The sequence below is a fragment of the Tursiops truncatus genome, chromosome 20 (assembly GCF_011762595.2).
Source record: "Tursiops truncatus isolate mTurTru1 chromosome 20, mTurTru1.mat.Y, whole genome shotgun sequence".
Lineage (NCBI taxonomy): Eukaryota > Metazoa > Chordata > Mammalia > Artiodactyla > Delphinidae > Tursiops > Tursiops truncatus.
In genome coordinates this window covers 511482-536056 of record NC_047053.1, presented here as the reverse complement: position 1 = coordinate 536056, position 24575 = coordinate 511482, and the positions used below count along the sequence as shown (strand labels likewise).

Below are 24575 nucleotides of genomic sequence, written 5' to 3'. Positions count from 1 at the left end.
TTCTGCGTGTCTCACAGGGCCCAACAAGAATAGGCACAGGACAGAGGCCGCCGCCCACAGCAGGCAGCATCCAAGCCCCAGCCTGCATCACCGCCGGGGCAGAGCCTGCCCCCAGTGTCAGCCCAGGGCTTTCCTCCCTCCCGGGTTCGTGCCGATGGGCGTGAGAGCCAGGCTGGGCCTCGTCTGAGTTTCCTGCTGCGCAGACGCGCTGGGTGTTGTGGGAAGCGGCCGGGAAGTTACTTTCAACGCGGCACTGGTATGCGCCGGCCGCACGGGGACTGTGTGGCACTTTCCAACAGCCCTTGAAGCTTCCTTGGGATCCAGAATGGCCTTCAAAAGCTTTGCACTGACTTGGAAACAGCCTGGCAGGCACTAACGGCCCGCCTGCTTGTCGCAGCAGCGCCGGGCTGCCCTCAGGACTGGACGCACTGCCGGCTCACAGCTGGAGGACGGGGCTGGGGACGGAGGGCACGGGAAGAGCCTGGCGTCTACTGGATGCAGCTCAAGGGATGGCGAGAAGCCCGAGAGGATGAAGCCCAGAGCCCAGGCTGCCCTGATGGCTCCACACAGCCCAATGCCCCAGGGCCCGAAACATCACCTTGATGGGCCAGGGCCTGGGAATCCTGTCTACCAAGGTGGGTGTGAAACGGGGTCGGGGTGTGGTGGGAAGGTCACTTCTCAAAACCCCTGGAGCAAATAAGGCTGTGCTCCCTGTAAGAGCAGCCGTTCCCACCAGACGTCTGTCCCCACAGAACTGGGGCGGGGAGTGGCCCTCAACACCCCACTGCAAACATTCTAGCCTTTGGGAAGCCCAACTCTGCTCTCCTAGGACAGCAGGAAGAAGAGGACCCTCCCCAGGTCCAGGTCTGCACAGCCTGGAGGTGGGGGCAGTGGGGGAGCTTCCCCACCACCCTGCCTCGCCAAGCCCTGCTGGGACCCCACCGCAGCCAGTGGGAGGTCAAGCGGGGAACAGCCCATCAGCTCCTTCTGCTGTTCGGTGACTTGGAGCCAAGAACCGTGTCCCAGCTCCGCCTGCACTGGACGCCCCCCGACCGCTCTGCTTCGAAACCTTGAGGCTCTCAAAGTCCCTCTGGCGCTCTTCCCGCAGTGAGGCCGCGCCACCCGCCAGGTCCTTGTGCTCCAGCGCTTCCCGCAGGACGTCCACCTGGGCCTCCAACTCCTGGATGCGCCCCTTCAGCCCCATCATGGAGTCGGCCTCCCCCTCAGCTGGCCGGCTGGAGGACGGGGGTCCGTGGGCTGGTGGGGCGGCAGGGGGCCGCCCCTGGTAGTGGTGCAGGGTCTCCTGCAGGCACCGCAGCGTCTGAGAGTAATGCTCCTGCAGGGCCCGCAGCTCCTCCTCATGGATGGCCTGCAGCTCCCTGATCTTGAGCTGGAACTTGTCCTCCAGGGTCTGCACCTGGTCCACAGGCTGCCTCTCCAGGTCCTGCCTGTCCCCCGCCAAGGCATCCAGCTGGCTCAGGACCCTGCCGCGCGCGGTCTGCGGCGCACCCTCCGCCCGGCTCAGCCGCTCCCCTGTGTAGCTGACCTTCCACTCCTCAAACCACCCTCGTGGGGCAGCCAGGCTCTCACGGCGCTCACTCTGCCCCTCTTCCAGACGCCTCTGCTGCTGGCCCAGCTGGGCGACCTTGGTCTTGAGCTCCGCGTTCTCCCGTTCAACGATGGCGATCAGCTCCAGGTACTCGCTCTTCTGCTTGCGGAGAAGCCCCTCGTACTCCTCCCTCAGGGCCCCCACAGCGTGCTCGTGCTCCTGACAGGAGGCCCCCCCGCCCGACCAGGACTCCCTGTAGCCCCGGAGCTCCTTTTCATACTCCAGGCGGATCCTGCAGGCTGTGTAACACACCTGAGCCTGAATAATCGCATCTTGAACTAATAAGGAAGAATACTGGCCGAGGCCTCCCAGACAAGCGCTACGGGAGAGATGCCGGGATGCCTGGAGAAGCTTCTGACAGTCTCGCACTGCCTCCACAGAGAGAAGTGAGGTTAAAGTGGCAGAGATCTCTCCCAAGAGACTGGCCTTATCCTTAAGCTGCAGGGCGAGCTCTTCCTGAATAGCAACCAAGGCCCCAGAGCTCTGGCTGGACAAGGGACAGAGAGCCTGCGAGCCAGCTGGGTCCGGATGACTTGGTACTTCTTCTGGCAGGCTCCCAGTCCAGGACACCTGGACACCATCTCCGGCACCTGCTGGAAGCTGGAGGGTTTCCGAGACCTGCAGCATCACTCTCTCGAAGTCGGGTGTCTGGTAGGCCCCTAGGATCTCCCCCAGCATGCGCTTGTGCTGCTGCAGGGCTGCCTGTGTCCCCTGCAGGGTCTCCTGGATGCTCTGCAGCCTGCGCTGGAGGGACCCCCTCACCGAATGCACGGCAAGGCTGAGCTCCGCCCTGACCCACGTGGCGTCGGCCAGGGCAGCGACCGGGGCTGGCGGGGCGTTTGGCCGCCCACCTCCCGAGGCACTGGCTGCCTCTCCGCCCAGCGTCTCCAGGTGCCGGCTCAGGGACTCGACCTGGCTCCAGAATTCTCCATCCACCAGCACCTTCTTGGCCCAGGCATCCACTGGGGCCCCAGGACAGGCCACGGTACTTTCGGACTCCAGCGGCCACTTTCCGGACTGAGAGATCTCGAGGAGCACGTGCGAGATATCGGAGGTGGTGTTTTTCAGTGAGTCTGCTATCTGGTCTATCAGCGTGGCTTCCAGAGCTATCTGATCAGAAAGGAGCTGGAGCTGCTCCTGGTCGCTCAGCTCTGGCAGGTATGGTGGCTGCCGTGAGGTCGCTTTTTCTTCCTCCGAGAAACCCGCCTCCCCTGTGGGAGGTGGCTGGTGACACAGGGCCTGGATGGCACCGACCAGCAAGCTTTCCACGCCGGCCAGGAGCCCTGCCCCCGCGTCAGCCGGCAGCGACCGCAGCTGTTCCCGGCAGCTTTCCAGGCAAGCCAGGGCCTGGCTGTTCTTCACCCGGAAGTCACCGAGCTCCTCCACGTGGTTCTCAACCACCTCCGCCCTCGCCTGTCTCTCCTGCTCCAGCTGGGAGGCCAGCGCGGCGACCTGGAGCAGGCTGGCACGGAGCTGCTCGCGCAGCCGCGCCTCGGTGCCAGCCCACTGTTGGTGCAGAGCGAGCAGGGCCTCCTGGCTCTGGCCCTGCTGGCTCTCCAGCTTCACTGTCACATCTTTGAGCTTCTCCTCGGTGACGTAGAGCTTGGTCTCCAGGGAGTGGATGATGGACAGGTAGGTGTCCGAGTCGCTGGTCGCTGGGAGCGAGCTGGGGGTGGCCTCCGACGACATGCTCTCCTCCGAGGGTGAGCGGTCCTGACTGGTGTCAGAGGACGTGCTGCTGGTCCAGGTCCTCTCAGACCCGTCAGGGTGCGTGTACTTTTGGCACTGGATCGTGGAGAACCGGATTCTTTGCCTCTTAAGGCCCGGTGCTCCCTGGTCGGGCTTTGAGGTGCTCTGCAGGTGCCCCTCCCTGTCGGACACTTCTGACCTTGGGGGCACTGGGCTCTTCTCTCTCCTGGGGCTGCTGTCCCTGTGCTCCTCCCCCAGGGCAGCCCCCGGAGGTGTGCTGGCAGCCTGGAGCTGTGGGCCCGAACGCGCGACGCCGTCCTCCTCCTCGGCTTCTTCCAAGAAGCTCCGTGGCTCCTCGGCGTCCTCTGAGGACTCCTTTGCCTGGAGCTTCACTTCCGTTTCCTCTAAGCTGCTCCCCAAGACAGTCATCTTAACCAGCACATCCTGGAGATCCCGCTCTTTCCTCGCCAGCGCCTTCTCGTGCGTGTCCTGGATGCACCTCAGCTCCTCCTCCTTCTCCCGGAGCCGCGTGTGCGCGCCCTGGAGCTGGCTGGCCACCCTCCTGTAGGAGCGCTCCAGGCTTTGGTAGTCAGCCTCCCTCCCCTTCAGCTTCTCCTCAAGCGCAGCCACGTCCCCGTCGGACAAGGCGACACGGCCCATCAGCTCTTGGAAGCGCTGTCGGATCAGGTCCCGCTCGTCTCGGAGGCTCTGGACGTGCTCGGCCAGCTTCTGGATGCTGGCCTCCTTCATCTCCAGCTGCTCCTCCAGCCGGTGCACCACCTCACTGCCCTCGGACTTGGCACTCAGCTTCTCCTTCTGCAGGACCTCCATCTGCTGCTCGTGGTCCTGGAGCCGGTCCTCGAAGGCGCTGGCCCTGTCCTCTGCCTCCTTCAGGCTCTGCAGAAGCTCCTGCTTCTCCCGCTCACAGCTCCCCAGCAGCAGCTCGTAGTTCCTCTGCAGCTTCTCCTCCATCAGCCTCTGGGCCCGCTCGCTGGCGCTGAGCTGCTGGCTGAGGTCGGCGATGCGCTCCTGCAGCCTCTGCACCTCCTTCTGCCGGTCCCGCTGCAGCGCCTGTTGCCTCTCCAGGTCCCGCAGCTCCTGCGTCCTCCCCAGCAGCAGGGCCTCCGCGCTCTGGAGCTTCCGCTCGCTGGCGCGCAGCTGGGCGTTGAGCGCGGCTTCGCTGTGCTGCCGCTCCTCCAGCTGCTCGCGGACCTTGTCCTTCTCCAGCTTCAGCTCGCCCTGGAGCTTGGCCAGTGCCTGCTCCTTGATGGTGAGCTCGGCGGCGGCATTGCCAAGCCGCGCCTGGAGGCTCCGGATCTCGGCCTCGTGGTGCCGGATCGCGTCCTTGGCCTCCCCGTAGCTGCGCTTCAGGGCCTGGATCTGCCGCGTGATGAGCTCCTGGCGCTGGCACTGGGCCTCCAGCTCGCCGTGCAGATCCTGGTTGACTCTGTGGAGCCTCTGCCAGGCGCCGGACGGGGAGGTGGCCACTTCAGTCTTAAAAAAACCGATGAAATACGGGTTAGTAACACTCGGCCTCCCAGTTCTGAGTGTCACACCTCTGGCCAGGGTCAACCACAGAAAGGCTCCTTGGTGGGTCTGCCTTTTATCCTCTGCACAATTTTATTTTCATTTAAAAAAAAGAAAAACACCTAACAAATCGTCTGTTTTTTTTTTTTTTTTGGTAAGTAGCTGCTTCCAGGTAAACAGAAAACATGGACATTAACATTCAAAACAGCTCTAACCGAACAGCTTCTAGGAGAAATAAACCAAACAAAACTGAATAATGGAGCACACTGATAAGCAAAAGGAAGACTGAGGGACGAGAGACTCCAGCAAGAGGGACGGGCAGGAGCAGAGCAAAGCATCCGTTTGTTTGTTTTGCAAAACAAAAGGCACACAGCTCCAGACCACAAACCCCACCAAAGCGCAGGACCGGTGACGACGCCACTTCCTTCTGGGACAGGGGAGAAGGAAGGGAGGCACCGCTGGCAGATGTCAGCGAGGTGACATCCGAAACATTTTCCTGTGAGAGGTGGAGCCCGTCCTCTACAGTAACAGGAAGAACTAATCTCTACCTGCAAGAAGACAAAACGAAGGGGAAAACGCAAACCATGGAGTGAAATATGAGAGTTAACAAAACAAACAAACCTTTGTGGCATATTCAAAATAAGAAAGTGAAGCATGCAGAAAATAAAACACAATTGAAACAAAACTCCCCAAACTAAAAGGCATGCAGAACAGACAGAACTAATTAACGCAGGAAAAAAGAAGAACGTGAAAGGAGTGAGAACAGCTCAGCCTAAGAACTGGCCTGCCTGTGGCTCCCTCCAGGTGTGCTGGTGGGGAAGCCACAGATGTGACACTCAGTTACGGTAAGTTAGACACTCCACGTCCACACCCTGCCAGCTCCTCCCGGCCATCGGCGCGGAGCCCACCCCCAGCTGCAGATCCTTCTCACCCTTAACCCCAAAGCCCCTTGCTCATTCAGACTTTTGATTATAAGAATTGTCAAAGCACATAGGGAGGTTAAAAGTAAACTGTCCTTTGACCTGGCGGGGAGGTGTCAGCGTGTCAGCTGACGGATGGGCTTCAGTGCGGGCTCATGCAATCGTCCAGGTCAGACACAGGACAGGGTAGTAATGTTCGAACTCTGCTGCCAGGATTTTTACCACCTGGTGTGAAATGAGTGCGTGTAGGATGGCGGCCCAAACCAGGGTTTAAAAAGATGCTTCCCAAACCTGCGAGGTCTGCACAAATGACTCAGAAAGCCCCGGAGTGAGACATGCAGGAAAGAGGGGTGCCCCCCATCACCAGGTTCCAGTACCTCAAGAGTCTGAACTGGGCATGGCGACAACTATGGTTGAAGGGCTAAGGAGGAGGGTCCAGGGGACACGGGGTGCCCAGGGCCATGGCCAAAGCTTAGGGGGAAAGGAAGGCAGAAGAAACGTGCCACAAAAAGGGCATGGAGAGAGGTAGGAGGGCAGACTCCGCCCAGAAGATCCACTTGGACCAAGGAAGCTAGTGTGCTGCAGTCTGGAAATGCTGATGCAAAAACTTATCACAGAGATTCTGGGTCCTTGAGAGTCTGAAGAGCCCTCGGGGACGAAGTCTAGGTCTACACAGGCAAGGAGGCTGATGCTGCAGGGGAGGGGCGCCACGGGTTCTGGTCAGTGCAGGACCCTGACTTGAACGCTGTGCCTTCAGCCTTGGCCAAGAGCTCGAGTTCTCCGTCCCATCGCCCTGTCTTGCTTTCCCCCCGGCACTCATCTGTGAATCACCTCTCCCCACTGCACATTGGCTGAAGGGGCAGGAGAGTGTTGTTTTATACCCCAGAACTAGAGCAGGGCCTGAAACGCTGCGGAAGAGTTGGCTCACGTCGGCCTGCTCCATCCAGGTGACCTCCTGCCTGACAAGATGCCTGTGGCATGCCCGCTGCTGCATGGGGGTGGCGGGGGGCGGCACTCTGGCACAGAGGCCTCTGCAGGAAGACGCTAGGTTTGGACTCTCAGCTCAGGACTCAGGCTGCTGCCCTCCCTCCCCTCCACACCACTGGGCAGGCTGGCTCAGGGCTGGGCGGCCATGTTTCCCCCTCAAACTTCAGCCTAGGCAGAAAGTAAGAAATGGGCCACTAGGCTAGTGGTAACAGTCCCAGGCTGCCTTGTAGGTGTGGTACAGACACGGTCAGGGGCAGGAAACCAGTTCTAGCTCTGCCATGGGCATGTGGCTGTTACTCAAGTTCTTAAATTTGTAAAATGGGACTAATGCTGCCACTGTGAAAAAAGTTAGAAACAACATGCAAACATGTGATGTTGATAATAAATATATATTGGACTCTTTGGAAGCCAAAGAGAAAGACTACTACCGAAAACATCTAAATAACCCTTCGACGTAGAGGGCTCAGGCAGATCCTCCAACTTGTTGCACAAGGAGGAGACCCAGGCAGCCCACTGCCCAGGGAGCCCGCTCCAGTGGCACAGAAGTCCAGAGGCCTGGCACTCAGTTTTGCACGTTCCTAGCCTGCCTGGGTCCTGCACACTGAAGCCCGAGGGCGCCTGGAGGGCCGTGGCGGCCCCGCAGCCCTACCTGTAGCACATAGCCCTCCCGGGCGCTCTGCTCCCGGCCCAGAGCCACCCTCAGCTGGTCCTGCAGCAGCCGGTTCTGCTCTAGAAGGTCTGAGGCCTCCTTCTGGCTCTGCTCCAACTGTTGGCAAAAAGACACACGTTTTTAAGCAAAATGGCGGTAACAGGAGCAGCAGCATGGCACGGGCGCTCGGTGGCGTGCCCAGTTCCAGCTGGGCTGGAGCTCAGTGGCGCCTCCGAGGGCCTTGCAGGCGGCCACACCTGGGTGGATGTGCTCGTCGGGTCTTCACCCAAGGTTCCAGCTCAAGCTGTGAATCAACCTGGGCAGCCACGTAAGCTCCACACCTGCTTGAGGATCCACCAGGTGCAGACCCACCAGGAAATGAGGACTTCGTGCCCCTGTCAGAGGGAAGACTGCCCACTGGGGCCTTTGGGTGTTCTCAGCGTGGCCAAGCACGCCCGTGCTGCCCCAGGGCAGGCCTCACGCCAGGCTCGACCTTGGCTTCTGGGGAAACCCTGTTTGACCAGTTGGGTACAATGGATTTCATATAAAATTCTTTTTGTGAGAAGAGGTCCTCAAGAGTTGAGCTGCTTCACACTCTTGCTGTCACTGGCTGTGAATCCAGCCGTCACCCGTCTGCCCCCTTCTGGAACCTTACCTACGTGCCCTCAGCTGCTGGGCCGTGGCAAGCAGGGAGCTGGGTGTGCAGCAGACTGTGCTGACCGGCACGCGGACCTTGGTTTTCAGACCTTGCTGTCTGAAACAAACTCAGGGTCCAGTGTGTGGCCTGCTGACTTGCAGGCTCGTTTTGGCTGTTTAGAGCAACGTGAGTTTGAACTGTTACTTACTCTTCCACATCTTGCCTCTATTACTGTATTAACAGGCGTAGAAAATGGAAAAAACTGGGAAAAAATCCAAGTGTTGATGCTAGTGATAAACGTCAGCCTCGTGAATCTAACCAAATAAGAAGAGGATGAGAGGTGGGCAGGCCAGTGGCCAAGCTGTGATTTCGTCAGCCACCCAAGTCAAGCGCACACGTGAATCGCATCCTTGAGGACTCCTGAGAGGCAGCTGGAACTCCACCTCCTTGGCCGTGGCACCTCTGCTCAGACTCACAAACCCACGGCCCAGCTTCTGCAGATTTGACTTCTGGGCGCTTCCTCATGAAGGGAAATGTCACGTTACCAAGTGCAGGGACCGCTCACCCACCTCTGCATCCGGAGGAGGCTCGTGCCAGGCCCCCCAGCAGGCCCGTCCTGCCCCCAATACCTAGAATCAGCCCCGCCTCCTGCTGCCTGCCCCGCACCCATCAGGTCTCACTGAGGGTCGCAAGGCTGCCCAGTCCAGACAGAAAGCTAACTCTGTTCACATGTCTCTTCTGCCCCCAGCCTCTAGTGCGTGGCGGAAGCAGGGCAGACGGGGCCCCACCTGGCCTGCAGCCCACCCGCCTCATCTCTGGCACCTCTGGCTCTCAGTGTCAGCGCCACTCCTCTGGTCTCCAGAAGGGTCCGGTGCCCTCCCTGCCACCCCCCACCCCAGCGTGCCTCAGGCCTGCACTGCGCTCGGCGGGGAGGCGGGGGGGCTGTCGCGTGTCTGTCTGCCTGAGGGCCTGCAAGCTCCTGGGGCGGGTTAGGCACAGCGGGTGCCCGGGAAGGTGGCTGCACGGAGCTGCCCTGCCCATACCGCCCGGCCATTACCTCCTTCTCCAGCACAGAGGTCAGCTCGGGAGTGGACAGTCGGTCGCTTCCATCCTCAGAGGACAAGTGCAGGGGGGCGATGGGCACTTGTTTCTCCTCCCGGAGAGGGGTGGTCTCCACCTGATGCCACCGCTGCTCGATCTCCACGTGCACGTTCTGGGTCCTGAGGTCGGCGGTCGCGGGCGGCCCCGGGCCCCGGTCGACCTCCATGCGCAAGGCCGTGTCGTCGATGCTGGGCCCGTCAGCCACGTCCACCGCCCCAAAGCGCTTGCGCCGTTCCTCCCGCCGCCGCGCACGCTCCCTCTCCAGCTCGCCGGGCTCCGCCTCGGGCCGTGTGGTGGCAGGCCCCGGGGCGCTGGCTCTCTGCTGGGCCAGGGCCTGCTGGATGGGGCGGAACTCGGCCCAGTCGAAGGTCTTGGAGCGGCCCTCCCGCCTGCGCTCACGGGCCCGGCTCCGCTTCTGCTCGGGGTCTGGCTCCCCGGGCTCCCCGTCCTGCTTCTCCCGCAGCCTCGTCTCCGAGGGGGAGCTGCTCCGGTCTTTGCCCTGCGGCAGCGAGCTGGGGCGGGGGAGACAGTTGGTCAGGCGGGGCTCCCGGCGACAGGGCCCAGCTCCCTGCTGTCACCACATGCCTTTTTCTACGCGGCTGTGGCTCCCACAAGGAAGGGGGAGACTCTGCCTTGACTCACTGACACGTCTGTGGAGGGAACCCCAAGTGGCACTGAGTGGTGACAGCAGAAAAGGAGCCGCAGACAACAGCCCAGAGGTCTCCCGCAGGATGATAATGGGGGGGCCGCGAGCCCCTTCAGGCTGCGCCGGGCACGGCCACACCCACACAAGGCCACGTGGGAGGTAGACCCCACGGCACGCAGGCACTGGGCCGGCGGTGACGGAACAAGCGAGACCAACCACCGCTTCCCTCGAAAGGCTCATGGGTTTTTAAAACGGATCAGAGTGATGGCCCTGGGACCACCTGTGGGCCAGTGAGCTCGATGGCCCAGGTGGCACCCACGAGCCGGCACCAGGCAGGGGCTCACTGAACAGGACTTGAGAGGACTTGGTGGCCCACCCGGGGCAGAGGTGAGCAGGAAGCAGGACACTCGAGGGCACCTCTTCCTGCCCAGCAGCTGGATGCGCCTCCCCCACCTGCCCCACAGCGGAGGTCCCCGGGCAGGGTGCTGTAGGGCACTGGTTGTGGCCGTCCGAGGCAGAGGTCTCCGGGCTCCAAGGACGAGAGCCTGCGACCCTGGCCTGAGCTGACTGGCCTCTGGTCCCCCCCAAGCCCTCAAAACAGGGTGGGAAGACCCCCAGCGCGGCGAGGGCTGGGCCTTGGGGACTCCAGGGAGCATCTGTGTTTGAAAGGTGGCCAAAGAGAAGGGAGCCTGCAGAAGAAGCATCCTCCCTGTCCCGGGAGGTGGCCCTGGGAGCTTCCAAGTCAAGACCACACGCTTGCACACAGTTTCTCCAGAACGGACCTTTTCAACAATGCCACTGAACTGAGAGCTGGCCCAGGCCTCGGACTGCATAAGCCATTAGGATGACACAACAAGCCGGACCCGCCACTATCCGCAGGAGAAGAAGCCCCTGCGACTCCCCACCAGACTTGGGGGGGCCGCGGTGTGCAGCTCAAACCCACACTTCTGACATCTGTACCTGTTTCCAATAACTTTCCCGGGACATGGCCTTGCTGCACTAAAAAAATCCATCTTTTCTCAAAGTATAAAAGCCCACACAGAACAAACTGGGTGAGGCAAGCACCCCGGCTGTGAGGCGGCTGACCCTGGAGTGCACTGCTCATCAGGAGGACACTGTCCCCATCGGCTGTGGCCCCAACACGGAGGGGAGGCGCCTCTCCCAAGCCATGTGTCGCCTGAGCGCGTTCTTCCTGCCCTTTCTGAGGCCAGAGCCACACACCTGCGACATCCCAAGGCTAACGAACCCAGCCGGGCCCCGACCCACCGCACGGCAGCCTCCTCAAAGTACCCGGAAAGAGCTTTGGTCTCTGCTCCTGGTCGTAGAGACTCGGGAACAACCAGGTATTCTGTTCGTGCAATAAAGGAAGGAATGAACAAACAATCGAACAGACAACACAGGACGGAAGGACTAGAGAGAAGAGTCCTCCATTTAGGGTCCCTTCCTGCCTTCTTGTTCAAAGAGGTGCAGGTCACTAGCAAGGAGGCCAGAACTTGACCAAGGTGTGAGGCCGCCCTAGGCCAAGGAGCGCTCCGTGGGCACCAGGGTCGCCCCCTGGGCGCAACCTCCAACGCAAGAGAGTCACTCAAGAAGCATTTAAACGACCGGACCGAAAACCGCAAGCAAGAGGCTCTCAGAACCGGCAAGGCGCCGAAGCCGTGAGGGTCAGGGCAGCAGAGTTCTCGACATCACAGCACCAGCCACACACAGGGAGCTTCTCTGCTTTTTGTAAAATGAAAACTTCAGGTTTCTAACCATCAGGGCAGGAGGAGGAAGGTGTGGGGCGAATCACGAGGTTTATGAAGCATGGATGTTGACACGGGGAACCGTTTCCCAACTTTGGCCTCCAGCACCAAGAGATGCAAAGAGAGCTTTGTCACAGCTGCACGGAAATCCAGCAGATTCAGGAGTGAGGCAGAAGGATCAAGAAAAGGAAACGCTAAGGTGGCCTGTGAATGCGGCATCGGAGCCGCCCTCACCCAGCCGTGGCTCAGTGCCCGGGCCCTGGGGAGCTTCTCCCGCGGCCAGGCCTGAGGGGGAAGGGTAACCTCCCAGGAGGCCAAGTGGAGAGTGAGTGGGCGGCGGACTGAAGGCCGGGGGGCAGGCTGTGCTGGGCCCCTCGGGCACCCTCCCGGCTCACCTGGTCACGTCGGGGGCAGAGATCGGGTGGACGTGCTTCATGATGGTCTGGATCCAATTCCGCCGGATTCCAGACGTCATAGCAGAGAGGGTGAAGGCGCCCTCCTTTGTCTACACAGAAGACGAGGAGTTAGCAGTGACTGGCACCTCCCCACCCCCGAAGAAGGCCCCGCAGGGAGGCTGGCGGCCAGGTGGCCGTCCCAGGAGTGCGGTATGTGCCTCACTCAGGATGAACAGAGCTGGAGGGCGAAGGAGAGAGCAAAGCCGCGAACACTGTCATGGCTGTGGCTAACCCGGGCGTCCCCTCCCCATGGGACCCAGCAGGCCTTTTACTGACACTCCCTGCTCTTTAAGGAGCTCGCAGACTGGAAGGAAGGAGAACGTGCGTGCGGGGAGCAGCGGGAAGGGGCCAGGGCATGGCAGGGCTAGGGAGGGTGGGCGAGTGGACGGGGAAGGGGTGCATGACCCAGGTGGAGGGAGTGGGCCTGGGGCGTGCAACCACGCACAACAGGCTCACAGGGTGACCGGGGACAGGAGTGGCAGGCACGAGGCTCAGTGGTGGCTGGGGCCCGATGGGGGCTGTGTCTGTTGGGCTGAGGAGGGGCAGGGAGACCTGCTGGGCGGCCGGGCTGGTTGTTCAGGTGATGAGAGGGGCTTCAGAGAGGTGGAGGAGGTGGCATGCACAGCGCAGCACTGACAGGCTTGTGGGGGGGGGCACCTCAAGGACAATCCCTGGACCCCCACACACACACTTGGGTGAGTTGGTGGGATGCCAATCAAGATGAAGGACATCACAGGAGGGGGCGGCATGGGCAGTGGGTGATGAGTGGCCTGGAGACACAGTCCCTGTGGCCCTGAGCGGCCCACGCGGCTCCAGCAAAGCTGAGGAGGGGTGGGGATGCGGGTGAGGATGTGGTGGTGGCTGCACAGAGTCCACTCCCCTGCCTCTGAGCCCATGGGCTCCTGTCTTACAGAAGTGAGGGAATCAGAACTCTTCAAGCTGCTCAGGCTACTCATAAATGGACCCACGAGACGTCAGCAAAACAGCTGATGGGAAGACACTGTTAGCAAGATGGGTTCGGGACAGGAGCTGGCATGGCCAGGGGCCAAAACTAAGAGAGCATCAGGGCATGCAGAGCACAGCACAGCACGGGGTGACCTCGGCCCACCCCAGACCCCACCTGGCGCCCCATCTAGACCACAGCCCACCACCCACGTCCACTCCTCTCTCCCTCCGGTTCCCCCCAAAGCAGGCCAACCGGGGTGGGGGGGGGGCGTGGCCTCCAGGCTCCCTGAAGTGCTGGCCCCCGGGCCGCCTCCTGCTCCTGGTGTGCTGTTTATGGAGTGTGACCTCGGCCACCTTCTCCCACAACCTCAGTTCTCAGCTGCCACGAGCTCTCTCCCGGCCCCAGGCCCACACGCTGGCTGCTTGTCTACCAGTCTCAGAGGGCCCATCTCGGCCTCAAACGCACCACGGGCCAGGACGCTGCAGGCTCCGCCAACTCCCGCACACAGCTCGCCGCACTCTGGGTCTCCAGCCCTTGACCCTGCCCCTCCCTCTCCCGGGCGCCCCGCACTTGCCAGACACCTGGCCTCCCGTCCCTGCTGCCCCACCAGATGCGTCTCACAGACACTCAGCTGCCTCCACATTCCGGTGCTTTCCACAACTCGGGGCAAGGCTGACTCTCAACTCGGCACTCAGGGCTCCCCCATGCCACCCCGCCAGCTTTTGCACTCAGCCCCCTGGTAGATGCCACCAGGTCTGGTGGCCAGGCCAGGGACAGCTTTGCCCCTCGAGATCCTAAAGCTCCCTAGTGAGCCAGGCCGAGTCCCGCCAGGAAGCTGGCCTCCCGTGCTGGGCGCCATCTCTCCCGACTTAGAACTCCCAGTCCACGGGGCTCATGAGAAAGCCCCAGAACTCATAAGCTCACTGCCCCCCACCCAGGTAAAGTGACGAGGGGTCAGGCTGGTGGACGACATCAGCCAGGGAGCACAGGTGACTCAGAAACGCCCCATCTGTGACCAGGAGAGTCCCAGGTCACGGCCTTACTGCACAGAAAGTGACCCTAGAACGTGATGATGTAACCTGCTCAGTGATGGGAATGGACGCATACCCCCAGGGTGCCCTGCCCAGAGAAGCCTGCCCTTCAAGATGGGGAGGTGAGAGGCTTCCCTGGTGGCACAGTGGTTAGGAATCCGCCTGCCAACGCAGGGCACACGGGTTCAAGCCCTGGTCCGGGAAGATCCCACATGCTATGGAGCAACTAAGCCCGTGCACCACAACTACTGAGCCTGCACTCTAGAGCCCATGAGCCACAACTACCGAAGCCTGTGTGCCTAGAGCCCATGCTCCACAACAAGAGAAGCCACTGCCATGAGAAGCCCGCTCGCCGCAACTAGAGAAAGTCCGCGCGCAGCAATGCAACCAAAAATAAATTAAAAAGAAAAAAGATGGGGGGGGGCTCAGCGTGCGGCCCACAATGCCAGAACTTGGCACCGTCCCCAAATCTGTCCACAGAGAGGAGGCTAGAGGTCTAGCTCACTGAGCATATCTTTTCCTCCTAAAGGGATGAGGGGCAGAAGGGCATCACGGTGGGACGGCACGGGCCGTCAGATCGGCGCCACCTTCAGCTATGACTTGGTGCCCCCCACAGATGCCCTGCAGCCTGGTGGACTGGGGGCTGGATTTTTCCTTTTAATGAATTCATTGGCCTTCAGATCTGAACTCACTCCTCTGAGTTTGGTTAATATTAGTCATTGCCACATGCTGCATCTAGGCTGAATCCAGAGATACAGCTGAGTCTCTGGGCCCAAATGTCAGAAGGTGACGCTGCAGGAGTCCCAGCCGGGGAGCCCCAGTGTGACAGCTGTCAGGCCACTTGGTTCCTATCGCACGCCTAAGGCTCTCATGGGGGAAGAATTAGCTTTCCCCAAAGGGAGGTCTGGCCTTTGCCCTGTGTCCTTGTGATGCACAGTGGGGCTAGCCAGACCAGAAAGACCAGCCATGCGGTGAAGGGCTGGGGCTCTGGCCATGCGCCATCAGCCAGGCTCTGGGGGACAGGGGGCTGGCACCTGCATTTGACCATGTGGACAGCAGTTCAGTTGATCAGTTATGAAGCCTCTATAAAAACTCTGGACACAGAGGCTTGGGCCTGGCACCAGGCCTGAAGCTTGGGCGAGCTTCCCATGTTGGAAGCTGTGTGTGTCATCACACGTCAGCGCCAAGAGGGAAACACGTCCCAAGGGCACGAAAGCTTCACTTAGGGCCCTCCTGTTCAGTCCAGTTCACCACGCGTTGCTTCCTTGGGCTGGTACCAATCTGTGTCCCTCTAGTAAAATAAATCTACAGTCCTAAGTACGGTGTTTTCCTGTGTTCTGTGAGTCCTTCTGGCAAATTATCAAATGTGAGGGTGGTCTGGGGCACCCTCAGACTTATAGGTGGCATCAGAGTGAGGGCAGACACGGTAGCCGGGGGCCGGTGCCCTCACCACGAGCCTGGCTACCTCTGAGCAGCCCTTGGAGCCCGAGCTTTGATGACATGGCCAGTGAGGACTGTTTCATCTGTCCGATCAGATTATTTTTTTGAGGACGGGGCAATGCCTTGCTCGTTGGGGATTGTGGGGAGAAAGGACTCCAGTGAGTGGGTAAGTGGATGAATGAAGGACAGAGCAAGTGCATAAAAACCCAGCACCCTGAGAGTTAAGAACTCAACACTTTCACTCTAACTTCCCACATCCTTCCAACTGGCCCGAACTCCAGCGTTTAAAAAATGGGAGAAAAAGAAAGAACCTTTGGTAAAAAACCCTTTTAGACAGCCTTGAGAGAGATGCTAATGTCTTAATGTTTGCCGAGACCACAGATTGGGGGTGGGGTGAGGAGCTCCAGGGCAGAGGAGGGGACAGGATGAGGCACCAGCTGGTCAGGCCCACGGCCCCACCCTTGCACTCAGCCTCCCTGCAAACCCCACCCAGCTCACATGGATCTGGAAGCCATAGTTTCTCTGCACTGGGTACTCCGTGACATCATAACACGTAGACAAGTCTATCTCCCCATCCAAGTCGGCCGCCTGCGGAGAAAATGAGGGATTTAGAAAGTAAAGGCCAGTGCCCCGTGAACTGTACATGCTCACAGGCAGGGCGCCGCCTACCCCACACCACCTAGAAGCATCCACACCACCATTTTTCACACATCCTGCCAAAGACATCCCATGCCCGTGGTTCTCAAACCTCCTTTACACTCCTAAAAATTGATGGTGCCAAAGAGCTTGTTTATGTGGGTTGTACATACTGATGATATCTGCCTTATTAGAAATTAGGAAAAAAATTGAAAAAAAAATTTATGCATTGAAGTACACAAACCCATTTCATTTTTTAACAAAAAGTATCATTTAAAAAAAACAGCAAGAGATTTTTGCAACTCTCTTTAATGCTTAACTTCCGAGGACAGCTGGGTTCTCACACCCGTCTCTGCACTCAAGTCTGTTTGTTGACATGTTTTTTTTTGTTTTTTTGTTTTGGCGGTACATGGGCCTCTCACTGTTGTGTGCTCTCCCGTTGCGAAGCACAGGCTCCGGACGCACAGGCTCAGCGGCCATGGCTCACGGGTCCAGCTGCTCCGCGGCATGTGGGATCTTCCTGGACCGGGGCACGAACCCGCGTCCCCTGCATCGGCAGGCGGGCTCTCAACCACTGCGCCACCAGGGAAGCCCTGTTGACATGTTTTGGTTGAAGCATATGAAGACGGTCTGGCCTCACACAGATACGAGATTGGAAAAGGGAAGTGAATTTTAAGTCTTTTCAAAAAGACAGTTGTGGCTGTTCTCCTTTGACAAGTGGTAGTTTCTTGAAGGTGAACTGCGAAGGGGATGCTTTCTGTCCTCTGCTGCATTAGAACCCATGGTTCTACCCTGCTCCTTGAGGGGGTCTTTCACCCCCACATGATCTGGTGACACTGTCTCGTCCTCTGGAAGAGCCCCCAGATACTGACGTTTCCTTGTACAGGAGCAAACACTGCATTTGTTATTATCACCACCTGTTCAGTCAGGAGAGACTGTAAGCTCGGGGGAGACTGTCAAGTTAGTGATGGTGAACACAAGTTTTCCAAAGTTCCAGTTTTGCTTGGAAGCTCAAACTGAATCACTGGTAACAATTCTGTCGGTCGTTTTCCTTGAAGGAAGAGACTCACTTGGTTCATTTTTAAGAAAACGTCTGCCGAACACCCAAACCGAGCGAGCACTTGTGCGTCGTACATTCAGGCAGAGGCGGTGGGCCGCGAGGAGAGGTGGCCGGCGGGGCGGGCAGCGCAGGCAGCGGGCGAGTGCTCCCCCGGGACGGCCGTCACACCTGGACAAGCAGCAGGAGCAACCTCTGCCAACCTCCCATCTCACATCACAGAGTATTACCGAAGTGGGCACCTTTCCTGCTCTGTTAAGGCCCTTTCTGTAACTTCACAGTGTGTGGCGGTGAAGGATGCACAGGGGCCAGCCACCTGCTCCTGCAGCGTGACCAGGCTGAGGCACCCATCAGTGCAAAGGCCAACACAACGGAAAAAGGAAATGGCATCATAGTTTTATGACACTATTTTTGTTACAGAAGAATCCCTGAACGGGTCTCCAGGGGTCCACAGACCACACTCAGAACAGCCAAACACCCATGCTCCTGTGGCCCCTGACTTTAGGCTCCCCCAGAGACCCACCACCCACACTGCTCTACATCTGTGCCTGTGTCACCAACGTCCTTCCACTGCAGTCCAGACAGAACTTAGTGTCAGGGTATATAAGCAGCCCCTAGCGTTAGACATTTAGGTTCTTTCAGATCTCCTGCTGTTACAGAAGCGCAGGAACCACTGACATGGAACACATCTCTTTCTTCACATGTGGGAGTATATCTGAAGGATTCCTGGAGTGGAATGCAAGGGAAAAGGTGCAGAAACAGACTTCCAAGTTGCTCAAAACAGATGATTTTTTTTGTAGGTGAAGAAAAAAAGAGCCCCTTCTGTTTGGTGTTCGACCGTGGAATCAGGACTCTCAACCAGGCTGGCCAAGTTCACCTGCCACGTCCCATCCTTGTCCAGAAAACAAGGGGCAAGATTTAGTTCAGTTCTTTAAAGACTCAATTCACCACAAAATCTCTGTATAGAAAGAACAAAACCACTCACCCTGAGTTTTAAAACAAGACGTCTTTCAGTGTTCTTCAAAGAACACAGACAAGAAAAGCCACTGAAACCCCCGTACCTGGGTGCTGAAAGCAGGGCCTAGAGAGCCCACTTTCCAGCAGGAACCAGCCCCGGGAACATCAGACTCCTCTGCAGATCTGGACTGGGCTACCCGTCCACCCGGAGGGGACTTTGGCCCAGGAACAGCGGTGCCACCTGGACCTCCCCTGTCCCTATAGAGGAACGGAGCTGAGACACTCACCTCCTCAGCCACCGAGTCCCTGTAGAACCTCAGGCTTTGATCAGCAAGGACAAACCAGTGTTTCTTCCACTGAAAGAGAAGGGAAAACCAAGACTCAACTCCCACCCTTCCCGCTCTGAGGCACCCAACAGCCAGGGTCCTGGGGCACCTCACTGGGCACAGGTAACGCAGAGGGCAGGCGGCCCCTTCCGCTGGGGGCAGACACACACAGGACTCCACTCGGGCCATGGGCAGCCATGCGCGCACAACCTCTCCCCGGCGACGAGGCGGTGCGGACAGCTGTGGTGGGCCACGGGCTGCGTGTGCTCCACCCGCAGAGGCGTGGCTGCTGAGCGGGGCTGCGGCTCCAGAGGCTGCAGATAGGGGCTGGGCCCCCAGAGCCAAAAGGAGGCCACCTGCAAGCCACGGCCACTCCCTGGCTAACCAGAGGGGCGCCCACCTGCCACCGGCAGGAGCAACCCAACCAGCTGGCCTCCCAAATCTTCACTGTGAGGAGCAAGGCGGGGAGGCTCGAGGCTCCAGGCAGGGCCGAGGGGATTGATGTGGTAGAGAGAGAAGAGGGCATTTGGGCACGGCCACTCAGGAAGCGGGGAGGGGACTCTACGGGCCTCTCGGTGGGACCCGCAGGCTCATCCTCCTGCCTCCTGGGAGGCTCCACCCCAGCAGCCACGAATGGCTCGATCTTCCTGCTCAAGTCCACTGCTCCCCGCAGGGCCGCGGCTGCACCCTGGCTACTGGCTCCACCCCACAACCAGAAGGCCCTCCTGTCCTGGGGAAGCCTGGGCTCTCGGGAAACTTCTGGGAAAGGTCACCAGGTGGGGAGCCAGTGCTGCAGCACGTCCCCAGGCCTGATGCTGAGACCCCGTCGGGAGCAGAACAGTCCCTGTGCTGGCAGCGGGCAGGCCGGCGGCCCCCACCCCCACTGCACCCCCAGTTCTGAGGAGATGGGGTCTTGGCCACGACCCTGGTCCCCAAGATGAGGGGGTGTGCTGGAGGCGGGGGACAGGGCCAGCGCTCATACACCCGCAGGGACAAGGCCAGCTGGACCTCACGCCTGCTCCCCGGCGCCTCAGGAACCACAGCAGCTCTGGCCACTCACCTGGCCATCCTCATACTGCCTGGTCAGCCAGCCTTTCTTGAAGTTCAGCAGGTCGGGCTAAGAAAGGAAAAAAAAGAACAGTTGAGAGGAAAGCAGCGGTGTCCCGGTTCTGGGTAAAGGGTGACTGGCAAGGCAGCTGTCTCTCCCCCAATGAGGGGGCCCCGGAAAGGGGCTTATCCACCTGCCAGAGGAGCCCCCGTGGCCCCTCGCCCTGGCAGGGGCTGCCAGAGCTGCTCCCCGGACGCGCGTCTTCGAGGAGCGCGAGGCCCCCTCACCCCGTGAGCAGCACAAGTGGGGCAGCCTGACTGCTGCGCCCGCAGGGCCGCCCGGAAGGCAGAGAAGAACGGCCCAGACAGAGTCACCCGGCATTTCGCGTGGAGGGAAGCTGTGCAGCGATGGCTGAAAGGAGAGCTGAGAAGTTCTCACAGAGGCCACAGGAAGACTGAGAGCAGAGACCACGCCCGGTGTGAAGCAAGACGCAGCAGCAAACCTGCCAAGACCCTCAGGCCACTGACCTGCCAAGATGAGTCTGAGTCTCCGTTTCCCTACAAGAAGCAGAACCAGGGCCGCAGGCACCGAACGCGGCGCTGTCCCTGCTGTTCCCTCTGGCACCTGTGCGCCAGAGCCTGAGGAGCAGCCTGAGAGCACCTTGAGGGCCGCAGGCAGGCAGCCCCCTGGGCCTGGCTTGTGTCACACATCGGGGCGCAGGCAAGGCCAGTGTGGAAAGAGATGTGGCCCACTGCTCCCCTCGGCCCATGTGCTCTTCCACAGCCATCGCGACCAGAACGGGGCTGTGTTTTTATATTCCAAGGACCCAAGGAGGGTTTAAGAGAACACATGCCACGTAGTGGGACACCAGTCAGCCACACGCGTCCTGGAGCCTCTGCTCCAAACCCGCGAGCGAAACCCAGACTCCAGGCAAGAAAGCCTCCACCCTGGCCCCACAGCTCCAAGTCAGGTTGCCGCTGGAGGCCCCACGCCTGGGAGGGGCGGCATCAGCCCCAGGCTCCTCGGAAGGCTGAGGACAAAGCAGAGGAGGGCCCATACAGCTGCCAGCTGTCCTCACTCCTGGGACGTTGGCCTGCCACGCGGGGCTCCCCAAGGGAGGGACGGGCCCGCTCGACCCGCCTGACCACTCCCTACCTGCACCCGATGGCCACGGCTCCCATGCCCTGGAGCAAAGGCTGGGCTCCCTCCGTGGTGACCCCACGAACAAGACAAGTGCCCAGCAAGAGGGGGGCTCCCGACTCCAAAATGTCACAGAAACAAACACCCAAAACAAGAAGAACGGAGGTTCGTCCTGTGGCCCTGATTCCCCGGAACCAGAATTCCACTGCTCTGGCCAGATGGCCTCCTCTGCTGCGGACCTCAGAGCTCAGGATGCCCACGCAGCCCAGAGAAGGGGCAGAAACACGGCACCTGCTTCCCACGCACGGATGTGAGGGCCCGTGCACAGAAAGGACGCCAGCGCGGAGGCACAGGCAGCAGCAGCAAAGAGCCCAGGGGACAGAAGCAGCAGGAGCAGCGTCTCCAGGCCTCGGAGCGCGGGCGCCCGGGCTCACCGTCAGGGAGGGCTCCGTGGACCTCCTGTCCAGTGACTTGGCTCTTCGGTGTGGAGACAGGGGGGAGGCCGAGGCGTCCGGGAGAGGAGCTTCGCTGGGGAGGTCCTGTGGCAGAGAGCAGCCCCGTCAGCACCAGTCAGCCCCTGAGGCAGCCGGAGCCGCGGGAGGGCCGGGCTGCAGGGCCATGTTCCGGACGAGGAGGGGGCGCTCTGCCGTCTGGGCTCCCTCAGCACCTCTGCCCGTGAGGACAGGACCTGCGCCCAGACTCCTAGTCCCACGCCTCCAGCTGCCCGCGGCCGGGGCCGAGCCACCCTGGTGGGAGAGCAGCCTTTTCTTGCAGACGCACCAGCCATGTGGCTCTCCTGGCCCCCGTCCTCCCCGGGCCTCGTGGGGTCACAGAGGAAAGACGCTGGGCTCTGTGCAGTGAGCACTAGGGCCCCTCTGAGCCCAGAGAGAACAGGAGGAAGACGGAGGGCAGACTCACGGGGGCCACGAGAGGTGGGTGGCCCAGGAGAGGTGGGTTTCAGAAGCGGAATCCACCTTGGGGACTGGGCGGAGAGAAACTGGGGCTGTGGCCACCACCCGAAAGAGAGAGGAAGGAGAAGTATTCAGCCTCGCGGCCCGACTGCCTCAGAGAGGAAGAGACTGGCTCTGGTTACGACCTGGGACCAAAAAAAGGCTCACGAGAGCAGCTTTCAGCAGAGACGGACGGAGCTCCGAGAGGAAGACGCAGAAGACAGGCCTCACCCTCAAGATGTCCACTCAATGGGGAAGGAGATGAGAGACCCGAGAGAGAACCAGGAGATGCGAGTGGGAGGCCGGGCAGAAGAGCGTCCGGGTGTGAGTGGGGCCTCGGTGGGTGTGGGGGCCTCGTGCTGACCCTGCCCCCGCCGCCCCGGAGCCTGAACGCTCACCCGCTTCCGGGGGAAGGCCCTCTTCTCGCTCCGGCCCTGGCGAGTGTCGCTGGACAGCGAGGGCCCGGCTGACACGTTGGTCTCCATGTGCTCTGCCTTCTCGATGTCCAAGGCCTCAAATTTCTCTATTACCTGGGACCTCCTGCAAGAGAGAGCATGAGGCGGCTGAGGGGGAGACAGGGTCCCCCAGAGCCCGAGGGGACGTGGTCCGGAGTCTCGGAGGGGCTCCCGTAGCCAACACCCCACGCCTGGCTCGCGCAGGGCCCCGGCAGTGCACACCGCTCGCTCAGCCAGCTCGCCTCGGACACCCCTGCTCCCTCTCCCACCTCCGCTGAGGGGGGTCTTTTGGGCGGCTGCCAGCAGTTCACGGGCAAGGCCCTTCCCTTCCACCAGACGCTTCCTTGCCCTCTGCCTCCCAGCCCCCACACTGGAGTCCCCGCACGCTCTGTCGCTCTGTCGTGCTGACGAACTCGGCAGTCACATGCTCAGCGCTCGGCACCCTCTCCTGAGCCAGACGCATCAGAAGGCAGCCAGCACCTCGGAGGGCACCGTCCTCATCACATTCCTCAGCATATCTGATGCGGCCCCCACCCCAGGGCATCCAAAATTTAGCAAGAAAAAGACCCACGAATTAACATTGTTTCTGCCAACAGTAAAAAGAATCAAAACCCAAATTAAAAACAAAGCAAGTTGATTTCGTGTGAAAGGGCGGGCGGCATCGTCAGGCCATCTACGGCTGGAGACGGAGCTGAGATGGGAGCGAAGCAGGCGGAGGAGGGGCGAGTAACGTCACACAGCGACACAGCAGGAGGAGGTGGAGAGGGGCAAGACCTGAAAGAAAATAAGGCTGGAGAATGAATAAACAGAAAAGGACGGCTTGTAAAAATCAAATCATGGTAAATCAAAATTATTCAAAGAATTAAAGTAGCAAAAACCCGAGGTGATCACTGAGGAGCGCGACCAGTGAGGAGCCGCGAGCAGCCGCATGGGGGACACGCCCTCGGGGGCTGTCCGCGTGTCTCCGGCCAGAGGCCTGTCCTCCCGGAGATGCCGCCCAGGCAGGCGCCCCGAGATCGCCTCACACGGAGGGCTGTCCTTGCATCTGGACGAGCAGCAGAGTCGAGGGCACCTAGTGAGGGGCCGCTGGGCCCAGAAGCCTAAAGTCTAACTCCGTGAGGAAGTGGGGGAACGGGCCCCCACCCCGAGGCCCCGGAGGCCAGCTCGCCCTCGGGAGGCGCACAGTACAGGTGGCTCTCAGGGCTTCTTCCTCAGGAAGGCAGAACTCCTGGGGACCCGGCTCCCTGTGAAGCCAGGGCCTGCGGCGCTCTCAGCTCCTGCGGAGTCTCCTCCAAGGACAGAGCTGTCCGCAGGCAGCCTGCGGGGCCAGCAGCGGTGCGGCCGAGGGGGCAGCAGGGGAGCGAGCGAGCGCGGGAAGCCGGGGCGGCGGGAGGGCCTGGGAACCACGGGGAGCTCTCGCGGGTGCTCGGGCTGGCCGGGCAGCTGAGGTGGCCTGTCCCCAACCGACCTGCCGGGTTTAGAGGACACTCCAGGCCCGCTCACAGGCCTCGGTGCCGCCACATGCAGAACGAGAGCTCTTCCAACTGACCCCGGGACCAGAAAGCCCCAGGAAGGCCTTGAGGAGCAGCGCCCGGCAGGGCACAGGCGAATCGCATGCTGCGAGCCGGCCATGGCCGCGCGGGGGTCAGAGGAGCGGACAGGGCGGCGCCACCTGCCAGGGAGTCAGCCACGGTTGACTCTGCCAAGTGGGGCCTTTGAAACTTGGGTCCATTGAAGCCCTGCAGGTGTGACAGCAAAGGCCTCCCAGGTGGGCCAGTGATGGGACGGAACCCGACCTCTCCAGGCTGCCAGCCAAGGCGCAGACAGGACCGCCGGCAGCTGGTTCTGGGGTCAGTCACCAGCAGTTCAACCAGGGCCAGGGCCCCCCACGCTCAGTCGGCAGCAGCTCGCCATCCGAGAAGGATTACTTCCGGGCCAGGGCTCGTCAGGAAACCCACCCCTGAGGCCCCCCAGTCGGGCCCCCGGGCAGCTGCCACTCTGGGTAGCTGTGGCCGGCGTCCTGCCCACGTGGCGTTCTGTTCTACATCACCAGAGACAGGAATCCAGTCCAGCACTGGGAGGGGCGGCTACTCAGGACCAGAAAGCAGGCCTCGGAGAGTGACAGCAGCCAGTCAGATGTCATGAGGGGTCAGTAGGAAAGTGACGTGACAGTGTTAGGATGCAGCGCAGAGGGGCCCCAGGGCAGCCTGCACCAGGTGAAAGCACATCCCGTGGTAGCGAAGAGCAGGCGGAAGCAAAGCCCCAGAGATGCTGTGTAGCCTGGGCTGCTAGCTGAGAGGGAACTCCAAGCCAAGCAGGTGCGCTGAATGTTAATTCTTTGGTCCCCGCCAAACCAGGTGTGGCTGCCCACTCAGGGGCCTCCAGGATGCAGCAAGAAGACTGGCCGCCTACATCTGGCAAGTCCGTTGACTTATACTTCTGGCAAGTCCATTCACTTATACTTAAGTGCGCTCAGGACAGCCTCGGCCCTATCCCGGGTCCATCCTGGCAGCAGGGCCCTCCCGTTCCCAGGTCCGGCCTGGGGTTTATGTCGTGGCTCTGCTGTCCCAGGCAGTTCCCGTGAGGAGCCGCCCTGCTTCTGCGCCCCCGTCTCTGCCCCTGCA

The 24575-nt window shown here is 60.7% G+C and overlaps 1 protein-coding gene across 14 annotated transcripts in view; it reads right to left on the bottom strand.

Annotated features, from left to right (window-relative positions):
* Positions 1 to 24575, bottom strand: part of MPRIP (myosin phosphatase Rho interacting protein) — a 130980-nt gene that overhangs the window by 11907 nt on the left and 94498 nt on the right. For 11 of the 14 annotated variants that reach the window (XR_012328813.1, XM_073798408.1, XM_073798407.1 and 8 more), the window contains 9 exons: positions 21895 to 22036; positions 20981 to 21085; positions 19419 to 19475; positions 18320 to 18388; positions 15881 to 15970; positions 11906 to 12015; positions 9076 to 9631; positions 7382 to 7498; positions 1070 to 4792 (listed from right to left, as the gene is read on the bottom strand). Coding sequence is in view for 13 of the 14 variants with exons in the window: in XM_073798408.1 (XP_073654509.1) it covers positions 1070 to 4792; positions 7382 to 7498; positions 9076 to 9631; positions 11906 to 12015; positions 15881 to 15970; positions 18320 to 18388; positions 19419 to 19475; positions 20981 to 21085; positions 21895 to 22036 (4969 nt within the window). In the remaining variant the exon portion in view is untranslated. The remainder of the gene's footprint in view (positions 1 to 1069; positions 4793 to 7381; positions 7499 to 9075; positions 9632 to 11905; positions 12016 to 15880; positions 15971 to 18319; positions 18389 to 19418; positions 19476 to 20980; positions 21086 to 21894; positions 22037 to 24575) is intronic. The other 3 variants (XM_033848030.2, XM_033848029.2, XM_073798409.1) reach the window with 2 other exon arrangements.